We start from the raw sequence: 14,971 nt of genomic DNA, 5'->3' as shown, positions 1-14,971 counted from the left end.
GTCAAATTACTATGACAATTTTCCACTGTAATCCTTTAAAAAAGGCTTTTGTATCAAAATTGGTGCCGAACTTTTATTCATCTCACAGGTAGTCTTTTTATTCACTCCCCTTCTTGGTCTTTAAAAAACACTGGGCTAATTGTTCTATACAGGACTCCGTATTTGTACCTGCAGCTTACTATGCTGTTCAAACAAGAGTGGTGGTGATCAGCATTTTTTATAAATAATAATAATTTTTTATAAAAACATCACTGCTAAATAGCAGCCATGGAGATTAAGTGTGTCTGTGCATTGTATGGTTTATAATAGTAAATGTGCATTATATAGATAACCATGGGAATCATGTGGAACTTCATCAGATTACCTACTCCCAAATCACGTGGCAGCAGGTCTCTGTGACAGAGGCCTCTGGTGGGGTGTATGATACCAGTGTTTCCTGGGAAGTACTATACTGATGTCATTAAACCTAGGAGGAGGCAAATGCTCCTGACTACATTAATGGAAATACTTACTGTACATGAAAGGTAGTTTTTCGCTTTCCTTAAGATCCAGCTTGATGAACACTAGCTTTGCACACACAGATGTGACTAGCTGCATTTTAATCCCTCGTTGAAAGTGGCTCCATACTGGTTGTGCGCTACAGAAGAGTGCAGCTTTGAGTTTCTGTCTGGAAGAATGAGCAACAGTGGTTAACAGTAGAGTCAGTGTTGGGGGTCATAGCTGGCCCAGCTTGCATCAATTAATTTTAATTCCACTATCTCCTCGTGCCTTACAGTGTCAAAACTGCTACTTGTAAAAGTATGACTGTTCCCACTGTTTCAGGAAAAGTTATAATAGGAAAGTGCAATCAGTTAAGAGCAATAAAGCACTGCAATGTCAATGTATACAACCCCTGTAAGGAAAGAAAATGAACTGTTTGACTCCAATTTGAAATCATTTAAGTTTTATTGCTGTTCCAGGTTAATACACAACATAAACAGCATCACACCACACAAGATCATGTGTAATAGGAGCATTTAAAAAAATAATTAATTTAATTATGACTGAAATTCGTATAATGTTTATAGCTGCAATAATGTTAATCTAAGGATGTGTTTTTATAACATATGAAACGTAAAGCAGACTATTAGGGGACGAATTTAATAGGCAGCAGCAGAGGGATATTAATGTGATAAAATGCATTAGAGCTCCAGTACACACAGAGTGGTCTCAGAGCTTCCATAGGAAATGATTATTTCAGTAGGAGGGGTATTTCACTGAAGGGGTGTGTGCACAGAGTCAGGATTAAAGTCCATTCAGTCTCAGTGTGCCAGCGCACAGAAAAACTAATTGAGATGTCTGCTGTCAGCCCTTTTCTGTGGCTATTGAGCTGCTTTCCACTGCTCTGCCCTGGTGAAAAGTCCGTCATATCTGAAAAAAACATTCCAAACCTTCCAAATTAAGGACTATGAAGACAGTTCCAGCAGAAACGCTGACTTTCCTGCTTCACTTCCTCGCTCTTTTTTCCTCTTCTGTATAGACAGGACTTGGAGAAGCTGAGCAGACTGAAGAGTATCCAATTTCGAGGTATGTAAAATAAATGGTGGGAGAGAGGAAAGACTGAGAGGATTTAAGGTATCAACTGTGGATGCAATTAGGAGCTTTTATTGCCAAACAAGCCATGTCCTGGAAATGTTGATAAAGAGAGTTAGGGCAGCAGCCTGAAGGGGCTGATAATATGGGCTAGATCTATCCAGGATGACCAGGTGGAAATAAGGATTTGGACCGCTTTTATAAATTAACGTCTTTCAGGTTGCACTGCCAGTTGTTGTATTTTTTACTTACTACTTAATGTCCCAAATTCAAAAGATAATATTTTAGGCTGGCAAAAGGACTCTTTACAAGCGTGTTGCATAGTTCTCTCACTAGGACAGTGGAGGTTTAGGTTGAGGGGGGTGGTAAATGCTTTACAAAAGAGGAGGCATGTTTGATTATTTGTTCCCATATGAGGGTGACAGCAGAGGCTGATCGATCTGAAAAATAAACACTCCCACTCTTGGCTCCTAACCACTGAGTTCAGAAGTTTCTGAGTCTTTTTTGAAAGAGTGTCCAAAACAAAATGCAGTGTGTGGCAGTAAGCTCAAAGCTACAATTAAAAATAGTGGATTATTTTCTATGGCTTAAAAAAAACGATTAAAGATAAGAGATTGTGGCTGTGTTGCCCTGCAGCCCAGACGTGTGCAGTGGGTCATGGAGGTGAAGCCTTGGAGATGACAGACCCTGGTGCCCAGCTGTCTTCGAGACGGTGAGGTGGTGCTCCGACAGTCCTCGTGTTTCAGGGCAAGGAGCTCAGGATGGGCATTCGGCAAACCCTCACCTCCGCCTGGAGCAGCTGCCGTGCAGACAGGTGAGACGGGCGCTCCAGCGGCAGGCAGTCAGGGGCAACACAGTACTATCAAGGAGCAAGTGTTGGGTATGGTTTTATAAACACGTGCACGAGGTGTGAAGGCAACAAGGAAAGAAAAGAAAAAGAAGAAACATGTAGATAATTGCAAAGCACTATGTGGTTCTTTTTGAGAAAAGGAAGAGCATCCAAGGTGAGGATTAGTGCTGTGATCCTTAGGCTAGGCTAGGGATGAACTAATTGTAACATCCCAAGGTTTGATGCAATTTAATTCCATGTCATTTATCGCTGCTAACTACACAAACATCCTGGCAGCTGTACCTGCACTTGTTTTTGCTGCATTATTGTATTTTTTTCTGGCACTGTTTCCTAAAGATTACACTCTGCCAAATTTGCCTAATCTGTTTCTCCCTGATCCTTCCACAATTGGTGTTCAAAGCTGTGAAGCTTTGAGACTGAGCAAGCTGATGTCTGTGAGTCCTTGCTGTGTATTCTCCACAGGGCATTCTTCTGGCTGGAAGGGTTTATGCAGTATCTCCTAATTAGAGTGGCTGTGAGAGTTATTTTCCGGTCTGCATGCCCCTCAGTGCTCCCTGGGCTTGTGAAATACAGTTTGCATTATAAGTAAAAGTTCCAGTGTTATTCTTAAATTGCAATTTAAATACATGCTATCAAGATTTTTAGTTCATTAAAAAAAAACGTATCAGTCATTAAGAATACTCACGCGACTACTATTCACTTTTGCTGCTTTAAAAACGTGCCACAATCCTAGTGATAATGTGCTACCTATGTGCAGCTGTGAAGACTTCCTGCACGTTGGCATTTTTCGAGCGCTGAAATTAATAATTGTTGGAACTATAATGTGTATGTAGTGCGGATATACTACAGTCTCTCTCCTGGGCAGGTCTACCTGTTTCTTCAGAAAACCATGGCAGGTCACCATCCTCCAGAGACTCCTGGTGCCCCTGGTGCACTGTGGCACCGTCCTGCTGGCTGTATTGGTCTACTCCCTGGGCAGCACACTGTATGACTTTCTGACCCGTCTCTTCATTTCTCAGTATCGCTACCCCTATCTGGCTCCTCTCGCACTGGCACAGGTAACAGTTCACAAGACAGACTCACAGATTTGGAGTATGAGGGGAGAGAGCAGAATAGTTCTATCTGTGACTAGAGGCAGTTTAAATGCCTGTCTATATTCGTGGATGAATACGAGTATAAACATATTTCTATGAATGGCACCAAAGCCTCTGTGTGTTTGTACCATTATTATTATTCATATTATTGACGTTTGAACGCCTTGGCTCCTCCCCAGGTGCTGCTGACTCTGCTGTGCACTGTGGCCCTGCGGGCCCTGGGCTGTGTCACACTGCAGCCCTACTCCCTGCAGCTGGGCGAGAGGCTGCTGGTGCCCTCCATCTGTAGCAGCCTCCAGGCTGTGCTGGGGCTGTGGGCAGAGGCCAACGCCCCCTCCGACCTGTTCGTCTTCATGCTGCAGCTGCTGCCCCTGGCGTCCGCAGGCTGGAGCCATGTCCTGGGTCTGACAAAGCCACCTTCCCCCCGCATCACTGCCCTGGTGACTGCTGTCACGCTCTCAGCACTGATCAGCACAGGTATCCATAATGGCCACTCCTTGCAGGCCTTGTCACTCCCCCCCAGTCCCAGCCTCCACTGTGGAGGGACAGAGCTGTCAAAGAAAATCTCACATTTTATTGCTCTGTTTTGAAAACTGTACAGTAGGATGTGTGTAGGTTTCAGGGCTTACGATAACCACACTCCTAAGACATAGGTTTATGATATAAACTAGTGTGAGCAACAAGCTAGTATAATAAGGGTCTTACTTACAAATCTTTTTAGGATATATGATTTTAGCAAAATAAAGCATACAGATTTTGGAAATTGATTAAACATTATTTTTACATCAGTTCGATAGATTATGATTGGACCACGTGTACTTGAGTGACTTCTTGATCACCTCATTAGTGAAAGAGCTGACAGAACGCTGGGAATGTGAGGATTTAAATTGTATGACAGACCTTGTGAAAATCAAGAAAGAAAAACATCAGCCATGATTAGCCCAGTTGATGACAAATGTTGATCAGCATAATGAAATGACCTCTGTCCCACCTATTCAATAAAATACAAATGTGCCTGCTACAGAAAGATTTTCTTAATACCTTTGTTAATATGTTGCGATTGTAAGAGAAAAATCTTCTTTCACTGCCCAATATACAATCTGTTCATTAGGAGCTCAGCAGTTCTGCACCCCTGGCCTTTCCTGCTGTTTCCAGGGTCTGGTCACACTCACTGCTGTACTGTAGCTGTCTGTATGTCTGCACTGGCTCAGCACTCACTGCAAGCCTTTTCTTTCTTGGGTTTGTCTCTCCCTTTTGGTGTAAATGTTTACTGTGGCACAGCAAATCAATACCAAGCACATGGAAATACTGTGCTAGTTTACCACGGTAAACCTTTCAAGGACTTCATCCACATAGAAACCAAAGGACAGGCACCAGCAGCAGCCAGTCTAACCAGTTACAGAACATGCAATGTGATCACTAGATATTTATATAAGGACTGGTTATAGCTCAGGAAGTAGGAGTTCTATATTTATCTCTTGATAGAGAAGCAGCACAAATAACACATACTGTTTGCCTGCACCCTGCATAACAAACATTCAACTTAACAAAAAGATTAGGGTAATGACCCCTCTTCCGCTCTGTTTATCTGTGCTGAGAAACCACGTGGGACAGCCTGGAGCCTCAAAATTGGAATCGGTGTAAAGATTATGGAGCCAGGAGATATCTAAGTTAATGATTAGTCAGAAATATGTATATGGTGGCCAAGGAATTTTGTTTCATATCATTCATTAACCAAGTAACACAAATCCCTCTTTGTAGTGACACAGAATGAAGGAGATTGTGGCAGATTTGAGATTTTCAAACACATCTGCTTAGGACTTTTTTTAAAGGAAATGCAGGGGTAGGGAAGTGACATTTACTCATTAGAAGGCCCTTTTATTGAAAGGGGGCAATTTATGCATCACCAACCTGGTGCTTCGGTGTTGCTTAGAACAGAAGTAAGAAGAAAACCACAAAGTGTGTTTTGGTAGTATAGTGTAGATAAATATATGGAATTATATTTATGGAAATATATATTTATATTGTATAATTAAATTATAACTACGTCACCACTTATAGGGCAAAATGTAAGCACATTTGGGCGTCCTCACTCCGTCTGTTTTCCTCTTGTAGTGTCCTAACCCTTTCCCCTTTCCCTACAGGGATGCACGGATCGTTCACCTGGAAGCCACTGGTGTATCTCTATGCCCCTCTCAGCCTGCTGCTGCACAGCCTGTGCCTGAGCTGGCTGGCCAAGGTGGGTGAGCTGCAGCGACGGCACGCAGGCGGCCAGCCCTCGCCCTTGGATCTCTACTTCACCCTTTCTGTCAACAGCAGCCTGCTGCTGGGCTTCCTGTGCCTGCTGCTGCCCAATGCTGGCCAAGCCTTTAGCCGAGGCAGCTGGCACAGTCTGATCTTCCTGGGGTACCTGCTGGGTATGACAGTCCTGGGGTCACTGCAGCACCTCCTCTTAGCTCTTGCCACACTGTACAGCTCCCCACTTGCTGCTGCCCTCCTGCACGCCACCAAAGACTTGGCTCTGTTATTCTATAGCCTGCTACAGTTTTGAAGCCAGGGGAATAAAAGCAGAATAAGGTTGAAACCAACATATTTTATTAGCATATTTTTCACCATGAATGGTGAATATTCAATTGCAGTAAAAGTGTTAAAAAAGAATGAATGCAAATCTCTACATCACCTGTCATGTAGACTCAAACACTATGTAACGAAGTTATCTATTAAATGTAGTCTTTACATACCACAACTGAAGAATGCGTCTCTTTTCTTTTCAGAGTGAAATACCGATTTTCATTGTATATTAAAATGCGTGAATACAAAGACAGACACTACGAAATAATGCAATTGATTTCACAGATTTTATTGAAAAAATATATACAGTATCCATATTCTTTAAACCTGCTGTTGAAATTACAATCCTTGGCTGCTGCACAATTGTCATTTTTGTTATCTGTAGCTGTCAAAGGGCTTTTCAGTGTTGTCCTAATGACAGAAAGGTTTCTAAGGGTATCAGTATCCTTAGCTGAGAGAGGATCACAGCATAGATGTGTCTCGCCACTCCTCCACACAGATAAACAGTAAAGGCCTGTCCTGAGATGTGGCCCAAGCAGTGTAGTTAAGCTCTCGTTTTCATAGGTGGATGTAATCTAAGACGAAAGAAATCTGGTGACTCAGTGTTGGTTTGTTGAGGTGAAAGCTGCTTTAGGTGAGGTCTGTGTTTGAGAAAATGGAACACTATTTCAGACAAACAATGTGTCAGGTGGGGATTGTGCTGGATGAACTTGTCAGGTGTGATCAGTGTTGGGGGGCAGGTGTATCCCCATGCTCTGGAGAAGATTAGATGCAGGCCCGGCCAGTCCAGCCTGGGAGCTGAGGGACTCCAACAGGTTTGTCACGAGGTTAAGATCCACATCCAGTGGTACTGTGTCCTCCTCAGTTTGGCAGCTACTACTGTTGGCAGCAGCTGGGGAGCCTTTGGCAGGGTCTGTGGTGCTGCCACCCTGATGGACAGAAGGACAGAGAGAGTGAGACAATGCGTACCAGAACTCAACTGAAATTACCATTATCCACTCTGGAGTATAAAAGTGAAAAATATTTCATTAGTCTAATTCATTTGAGTAGAAGAGAGCCTATTTGCACTTCATAATATAGTACTGAAAAATATGACAACCAAAAACACAAATTAGAAAACATGCCTTAGAAGTATTAAATCAAACTATACAATTGCTGGACCTGTACAGTCCAATTCAAATGTCATCCCAGGCACACCTGTACAGGTGTTATCTATTCCACTGATGAGACACAGAAATCTGCTGAACAGCGTGCAGGATGTCCATCATTAAATCACAATAAACAAGAGACAGAGCTGATACGGAGGTCAGGCAAGTGCAAGAACACCTCTACATACGTATATAAAAGGTGCACCTAACACTTAACAATGCAGGGACTCACCGCATGGTTTGCCTGAGTGAAGCTGTGCCCGATGTGTGTCCCTGCCAGCTCCTGGTCCATCTGCTCCATGTACCTTCTCAGGATGCCCAGGGGCCTCGCCCCCCCTCCCGCTGCTCCTTCACCTGGAAGCCCATCTTCTTTAGGCTCCTCATCATCTTCACTATCAAACTTTTCATCTATATCACTGTCCTCGAGGTCATCAGAGTCGAGCTCCTCATCACCAGCACTCCCTATGAGGAGAAGAGAACATCAAACTTGTTCATTCAATCTGCTATTATTATTGAATAAATATCTGCTTTAGTTAAATAACATTGAACACTACTGTATATACTTAAATGATCCAGAAAATACAGAATAATACCAATAAGGCTTTCCAAAGCACTGGCCATGGAGTTTGCATCAAATTTGAAAGGTGGATCAGAGTGGGACCTGGAACATAAGGACATAAGGACAGGATCAGTTACAGTATGCTGAGTGAGACAGATGTACAAGATATACTGTATGCAAACACAGATATATGATAAAATGCTATGAGGTTTTACAATAAAAAAGAGAAGGAGCAAAGTTTTGTTGGGCTAGTCAGATGCTGATGGCTATATATAGGTCACTCTTCTGTAACATTTTCTGCTGCAGAGCCCTGTAAACTCTGACTGGTTTAGTTTTGCTCACCAGGGCAGCTCAGCCCCCTCATGCGTGGACACCTTGTTGATGAAGGCCTTCATGCTCTTTGTCACCGCGACTAGGCTATAGTCTGCCTCTTCCTTCCTCCCGGACTCCTGCTGCCCCCCTGCCACCTGGTCGGGACCCAAGCAACCTGCAGCATGGCCTGCTGTCTCCTCTAGCAGCCGGTCAAGCTGCTCCGGGGAGATTTCCATCCAGCTGTCACCTGTCAACACGGAAGCACCAAAGTCCTTTAACAGAGGAGTATTCGTTTCACTCTAGGTGCTATCACAAGCACTCTTCTATGAATGAAACTGTAATGGTTTTGTTTCCGTTTGAGACGTTTCATATAAACAGAATTTTGAAAAACACAAATAAGAAGAATTTTTGTACTGGAGAATGATGCTCCAAAAGGCCATCGGACTTACTGTCCTCGGGAGGCAGATGGCTCTCCTGCTCTCTCAGTTCTTCCAAGTTATACTGGCAGTTTCTCAGGACCTGCAGCACCTGCTCCCCTGAGGACAGCTCTGTGGAGCTGCTCGCAAACAAACACACAATAAATCCATCAGCTGTGACTTTTCCAGGGCCTTTTCATAATGGTGTGCTCTCAGATCACTTCACACAATCTTGTCAGGATTCAATAATGTCAAAATTGCCCACTTTGTATGAAAGTCAAGCACGACTTATGACAAAAATCAGATAAATTAGAACCACAAACTCAAGTACACTATGAAGGGAGCGGGAAATTCACCTTTGTGGGATGGTCACCGACTGTTTAAAGAAGCTCTCCGCTTTGGTCATCAGCTCCCTGTACATTGCAGAGCCCTCCAACTCTCCCTGACACACAGAACACCCCATCACAAAGAAGGAGAAAAGAGGGGACAAGCATGAGTCAGGTGCTCTGTAAAACACGGAACACACCTAATTCAACCCTTTATGACCTGCTGGGACTTAAATGTCCCACCAGCAGACTAAAATCCACTCTGAATCTGAATCCGAGCTTCTGGCCTGGCACGACTGTGTATTAATGTCTCAAGGAAGACGCTGGACACGGACAGACTTCAAAAAAGCCATATGTGAATTGAGTGCCATTAAAAAATTTGAATCTCAGCCACATACAAGGTGCATCCTCTGCAAATTTTTTCCTTTATGTGAAAAAAAAATTAGTTTCACCAGACACTAGAGTTATTTTTGTATCTGACTTGCCATCCTTGCAAAAAAAAGTATAAAACAGCTGTGTCCAATGAAACAATCTATGCAAACCCTGAATAAAACAATCATGTCACAACCTACGAACATCAGAATAGTTAACATGGGTACATTTACCATATGTGCAGAGAAACCTGTCTGAAATCCTGCTGTCTGGAAATATTATTTTTCTATCAATAAAGCATTCCTACAACATATGAACACTTCTTTTTTTACACAAACGTATTAAAAAAATCAAACTACTTTGAAAAAGTTGTTCTTTTTCAGGCTGTCGAGGAATGCTCTCCAAAGAGGGTTAGAAGTCACGGGGGTGTCTGATCCTGGCGATGGCTGCCTGCACTTGGAGCACAGAATCTCGAAGCCATGGGCCTGCAAAGTACGAAAACCAGAGCATCACTGCTACCTTCGGGGCTATAAGCGTGAAATAAAATTTCAACGTTCTGGCACTGAATATTGGTATCATGAGAATATTCGAACATGTTCCCACCTCAAGCAACATGGCATGGGAACATCATTAAATCTTATCTCCCTTTGTTTTATACTGAAGCGCATTGCTGCTACCAAGGAAAAAAAAAATATCACTTAAGTACGAGACAGCAAATTAGCTCATAATTATGAGACAGTAACGATGATTTCAGTGTATGCATAACCTGTTACACTGTGCAATGACAGTACCTAAAAGCTATCGATAGCTTTGCTGGAACTGTGGGTCTAGTACAACGTACAACACGGCAAAATGCACACAGACTGACTTTCCCCTGGGGTTTATTCAGAATGAAACATTACAGTTTGTACCTCATGTATACACAGTTCCATGAGGACACCCATACACATCCTCAAACAACAAGTGTTCCCAGGAATGGATTCAACTGCTTAAAACTGAGTGTCAGGTAATGATAATAATGTAGGTATTTTATTACAATTGTGCTGACGCGTAATAATCACATACAGTACACGAGAATGCACTATCTTGTAATTAGCACAGTGTTGCACATTGTCAGGAACACTAAACCCTATCGATAGCTTGGGTGGATAACAGGTTGTTCTCACAGTAAAATTATCATTGCCGTCTCGTAATTATGAGATAAACTGTTTTTTCCTTGATGGAAGCAAAGTGTTTCCCTAGTTTTATACTACATGAGCATCTTTATTTTGTGTCACACGTTGCATCCTGTTTTATTTGAAAATTCCCAAAACAAAGGCTTCTTGATGCGTCTAGGGCAAAACAATGAAAAGTGGTACATCAGAGCCAGTGCTGCAGCTCCTACCAGCTTCATGCCCAGCTCACGGGCGTGGTACCGAGGGTGTGAGCGGGGGGGCAAGGCGAAGCCGCTGCGGCGGTCGGGAGTGAATCGCTGCTGCTCCAGCTGGGCATACAGACACCGTGTGAATGTCACCTGCAACACACACAGACAGCACACTGCACTCACTGCTGCCGGGGCACAGACTGAGATATTAACAAGCCATTGACAGAGACAAGGAGAGATGCAATGGTAGAATGAATATGTTGGATAACATGCATATAGCAACGTAAAAAAACAAAACAAAGGGCACATCCACATATCAGCCCCAGGGACAGAATTGCCAGACAGCGTGAGCATGATCAGCGATGTGTGCATTACCGAGGTCAAGACACATGGATCTGGCGGGAAGATTTGGAAAGTCCGACAGGCGCACAGGTCCAGAGGGTCTCTTAGGTAAAATGCGGTCACTGCCGGGGCCACAAGATCTGGACGCCGTGCCAGCACAGACGCGATGGCGGCCGGCACAACACAGTGAGCACGGTGCAGGTTGGCCTGAATCCTTCCTGGGTACCTGGGACACACACAACACCAGCCCGGTCAGAAACACTGGCAACCCACTGAAGCTCCAGGCTCTGGTTCAGACCAGCAGCCGATTTCATTTGAAGTCTTAATGAATTTCACTTTAGTTTAAACACACACACATTTTACACATAAGGGTTATGAACGCTCTGGGGGCACTCCCCCCAAATGTAAGACACTCCCCCCAAAAACAATTTGAGAAGTGAGAAAAATCCAAAACTGGGCACTACTGAAATAGCAACATTATAGATGTTCCTAACAGTGTGATAATACTCTACCTGTGCGCTATGCCCAATCTACCATTCAGTGGCAATCGGAGGTGCCTCAGTGTTTATTTAGGAACACTTATTCAGATCACAACAAGGCTTGTCTCTTTTTATCAGGCAAGAACTGTTACAGTTTACCTATCTGAACTGACTGTTCAGGCAATCTAGTGGGAAGATTATTTGGGTAAGAATGCTCAAGGCTATCAGACTGCAAATAAATATCTTCCTGTTCTTTTGCACCACCTGCTGACAAAACAACAAAGTGTACGCTTTTTCCCGCAGAAGTACAAGATGATGTTGGGGAAATAGTTGTGCATGTATGTTTTACTTTCCTACTTTACCAGAATATCTATCAGGACAGATGCTTGCAGTTCAGACAACCTGAAAAAAATGCTCTTAAATTAGAATCTTATTTAATCAATAATAATAATAACCCTTGTTATTAAGATACTGATTGATATTAATATAATGATTGATTATATTATTATAATAATATTGTTATTATTATGAATGAAATGAAAAAGGTAATAAGGTATTGGAAATGTTACAGCACAAAGGACCCATCAGGTCCTCTACCCTCATTACCCCTTCACTCTCTTGGCCACAGCAGTGCGGGTGGGTTGGGCAGCCAGACAGGTCTCAGGCTGTGAGGATAGGAGGGCCAGCGCCTGGGGCAAGGTGGGTGTGGCATCAGGGGGCCACCCCTCCTCCCCAGGGTCCTGGGGTGCAGGGATGATGTGCAGCTCACCCCGGTACAGAAATACCTGCATAGACAGAGTGCACAAGGCATCAGTCTGCTCAGCCTCTCCTGATAAATAAATAAAACGTAGGATGGGAAAAAGTAAACCGTGAACCATCCTGTCCTTTTAACAGAAAGGCATTTTTTGTGTTTTGAATGTTTAATTTACTTTATAAAATGTGAGAGGACAGTAGGTTGAGCACTTGACTGAACTACATTCCCCAGAAAGCTGTGGGGATTGACCAGCCATCCTCTGTCACCTGACAAATAAGTTTAAGACAGTTTACAAATCTGGAAACTGAAGCTTTAAGGGTCTGGAGACAAAAAAGGGTGTTTAAGACAGACTTTGAAGTACAAACTGTTCTGTGATTTTCTGTGATTTGATGCACTATAAAACTTTTAACACTTATGCAAAGTTAACCTACATTTTTACTGAGTCTGTCAAATGTTACAATGGTTTCCCTGTTGCAAAGAACCTGACTGCCAAAAGGGACAAGTTCTCACTCTGTTTTCACTGCTCTCTGGATTCAGCCATCGGGGAAGGTGCTCAGCTGCTTCTATCAGCAAGAATTCCCCGTCATTGTCCTCAATCCTGCAAACCAACACAATCACACAATGGCAACAGGGTCTTCTCTATAGAGACAGGGAAGGAGGAATATCTTAATTTCCTTCAACCTAACATAAGTATTAGTTACTTGTATTTTTACAGTATTTTTCGTTTTGAAGGATTCCAAAGTCCTTTGTAGATGATGAAGTACTCCTTCCTTCCACAGTGCATCATCCTTTTAGGAGACACTCATAAACATTCACTTCATACAAAGATAAGGCAAAGAAGCCAGGAAATAAAGTAGAGAGACTGAGAAAGAAAAGGGCTAAAATGGCATTTTTCCAAAACTCAGCGCAACCCTACTCTTATGAATAGCATCCTGGAATCTTTAATGCCCATAAGCAGGCTGGACCCTCAGGAAATACATCTCTGGAAAGATGGAAAACTTGAAACAAAAAAAAGATTGAAAACTAATATCAGATAACCTCAGCTACAACATGGCTGTATAACCTTACCTGGCAGCCAGGTGAGGGAAGGTTCGGGTGATCTCCTGTATAAGATACACAATGAACCATTCATCTTCCACATTGTCCCCAAATTGTGTGGAACCCCCAATGTGAGCAGGAACACCAGCTGCAAGGCAGAATGATACATGTTTAATATGATATTATATGCTTAATAAAACAGCCAAAATGAAATGCATAGGTAATGCAGGTTTTATTATATTTACAGTAACATTTCACTTGAGAGAGCTGAACTGCATGAAAACAGAATACAATACCATACATGCTCGATTGCCTACCACAATGTTGTTAATTTGCTGACCTTTTTCGGGAACATATTTGATGTTAAAAGGTTGGTTTTGCCAGATGTACTGCACGAGCAGAGGCGCAAACTGCACCAGAATCCTCTCCACATCCTGCTGCAGAAGCTGCTGAGTGGCTTGGGGATCACAAGCATTGGGGTGGACCAGAAACAGGCGGTACTGCACCATGTCCTCGGCAACAGGGGGTCTTTTCAGCACATCCATTGTGCCCTTGTATGTCTGCTGTCCACACAGGAAGACAACACCAGACTGAAATAATACTCTCATCACCCTCGTTTTAGATAGTGTGCACCCGAAGCTCTTTGACATATTTCATGAAAACCAAGATTATAAATGTAAAAAATATTTCCTTTTTGAGTATATCAGCATAGGCAGAAGAGGAATTAAACTCCGTAGTGTATGTATACAGCTGTTTTACTGTTTCATTTGTATTACATATTGAGAGGATGTTCTTCCTTAAACATCTGTAGCATCAAGCTAGCATTTATCGACAGTACTGATGGAGACCCAGCAGAAACGTGAACATATTAAATCAAATACATAAAAGAAGGTTCCGAAACATGGCTCAAACTCGATTCGATTATGGTTTTCTTGAGGTAAGAAAAATATAACCAGAATAACTCAAGAAAGACATGATTTCTGATGACTGAAACTATGCAACCACGTTTTCACTATTTCAGAAAATATCTATTTTTCAAAAAGGTTTTCATCCATTTTCATCAAGCAGTTAAGATTAACATCCTCTTGTACGATGCACACATTTTTACTTTAAATCAAGGCAAATAGATTAATGGAAAGAAGCTAAAAGTCTTAATTAGAGCTACTCACTGAATAATACATTAAGCTACAAAAGTAGCTTTCATCATATGATTCAAAATATTAATATAACTCCAGTTAGCCATATCAGTATTGAAAAGTAAAAACGTGCAGTACTCTGACGATCATTGAAAAGGCCACTGTATAAAATAAACATTCTTACTCTTTGTCTCCAGGGGGTATACCTTTCATCCAAAATAATTACAGACAGGAACAAATTAACCTATATGTACTCCACACGTTTAAAAATTGTATACAGGCAATTCAAGAAAGCACACTGTCAGCCTTGACGCACGCATGACGACACAGGTCATTCCTTTAGTTTCTTGTTCCCGGAAAAGCACGGTCATAATGACCCGACTGGGAAACAAGCATTTTTGAAACAATAGTTCCAACTGTATTAATTTTCTCTGATAGACAGTTAGAGTTATTATAGAATTAAGAGTTTAGCTAATATATTTATTCTACTCAGTTCCAGTATATGGGCACATTGCGCTCTTTAAAACAGATGCATTTGAGATAAATACTACATTTCCCAGAGAGCATTGTAGCCCCTCCTATGTGGCAGTCGGGAACTGAAGTCCTTTGCTGATTCGCCGAGTTCGTAAATCGTAGACA

General features: G+C 42.4%; 2 protein-coding genes across 3 annotated transcripts; one reads left to right on the top strand and one right to left on the bottom strand.

Moving 5' to 3' along the window:
• The first annotated feature begins 1,127 nt into the window (after window positions 1-1,127).
• LOC148661449 (solute carrier family 35 member D3) lies at window positions 1,128-6,262 on the top strand. Its single transcript, XM_088635214.1, has 5 exons — window positions 1,128-1,566; window positions 2,209-2,386; window positions 3,288-3,480; window positions 3,696-3,993; window positions 5,661-6,262. The coding sequence occupies exons 2-5, from the start codon at window positions 2,334-2,336 to the stop codon at window positions 6,065-6,067; spliced, it is 951 nt and encodes a 316-aa protein (XP_088491340.1). The 5' UTR covers window positions 1,128-1,566; window positions 2,209-2,333; the 3' UTR covers window positions 6,068-6,262.
• Window positions 6,263-6,355: 93 nt separating this feature from the next.
• Window positions 6,356-14,689, bottom strand: ecd (ecdysoneless homolog (Drosophila)). Of its 2 annotated transcripts, none has more exons than XM_088635211.1 (14): window positions 14,517-14,689; window positions 13,537-13,759; window positions 13,227-13,344; window positions 12,669-12,756; window positions 12,011-12,189; window positions 10,959-11,151; window positions 10,605-10,733; window positions 9,580-9,705; window positions 8,879-8,964; window positions 8,556-8,662; window positions 8,137-8,353; window positions 7,829-7,896; window positions 7,468-7,697; window positions 6,356-7,016 (listed from the first exon to the last, which is right to left on the bottom strand). In XM_088635211.1, exons 2-14 carry the CDS (start codon window positions 13,739-13,741, stop codon window positions 6,801-6,803), a joined length of 1,962 nt encoding a protein of 653 aa, XP_088491337.1. In that variant the 5' UTR covers window positions 13,742-13,759; window positions 14,517-14,689; the 3' UTR covers window positions 6,356-6,800. The 2 variants fall into 2 exon arrangements, with proteins under 2 accessions (XP_088491337.1, XP_088491338.1); XM_088635212.1 differs by having other exon boundaries at window positions 13,537-13,756.
• Between the last annotated feature and the right edge of the window lie 282 nt (window positions 14,690-14,971).

This window comes from Lepisosteus platostomus, chromosome 6, assembly GCF_059453375.1.
Source record: "Lepisosteus platostomus isolate fLepPlt1 chromosome 6, fLepPlt1.hap1, whole genome shotgun sequence".
NCBI classification, from domain to species: domain Eukaryota; kingdom Metazoa; phylum Chordata; class Actinopteri; order Semionotiformes; family Lepisosteidae; genus Lepisosteus; species Lepisosteus platostomus.
Note: the sequence above shows the minus strand (reverse complement) of the source record. Positions and strands in the feature narration are given on the sequence as shown.

Coding starts and splice junctions, on each gene's coding strand:
- LOC148661449 (XM_088635214.1), top strand. CDS start 2,334: ATGGGCATTCGGCAAACCCTCACCTCCGCCTGGAGCAGCTGCCGTGCA. Junction 2,387..3,287: donor AGCAGCTGCCGTGCAGACAG/GTGAGACGGGCG, acceptor TCTCCTGGGCAG/GTCTACCTGTTTCTTCAGAA. Junction 3,481..3,695: donor CTCCTCTCGCACTGGCACAG/GTAACAGTTCAC, acceptor GCTCCTCCCCAG/GTGCTGCTGACTCTGCTGTG.
- ecd (XM_088635211.1), bottom strand. CDS start 13,741: ATGGATGTGCTGAAAAGACCCCCTGTTGCCGAGGACATGGTGCAGTAC. Junction 9,706..10,604: donor GTGAGCTGGGCATGAAGCTG/GTAGGAGCTGCA, acceptor CGTACTTTGCAG/GCCCATGGCTTCGAGATTCT. Junction 7,017..7,467: donor TCACTCAGGCAAACCATGCG/GTGAGTCCCTGC, acceptor TCTGTCCATCAG/GGTGGCAGCACCACAGACCC.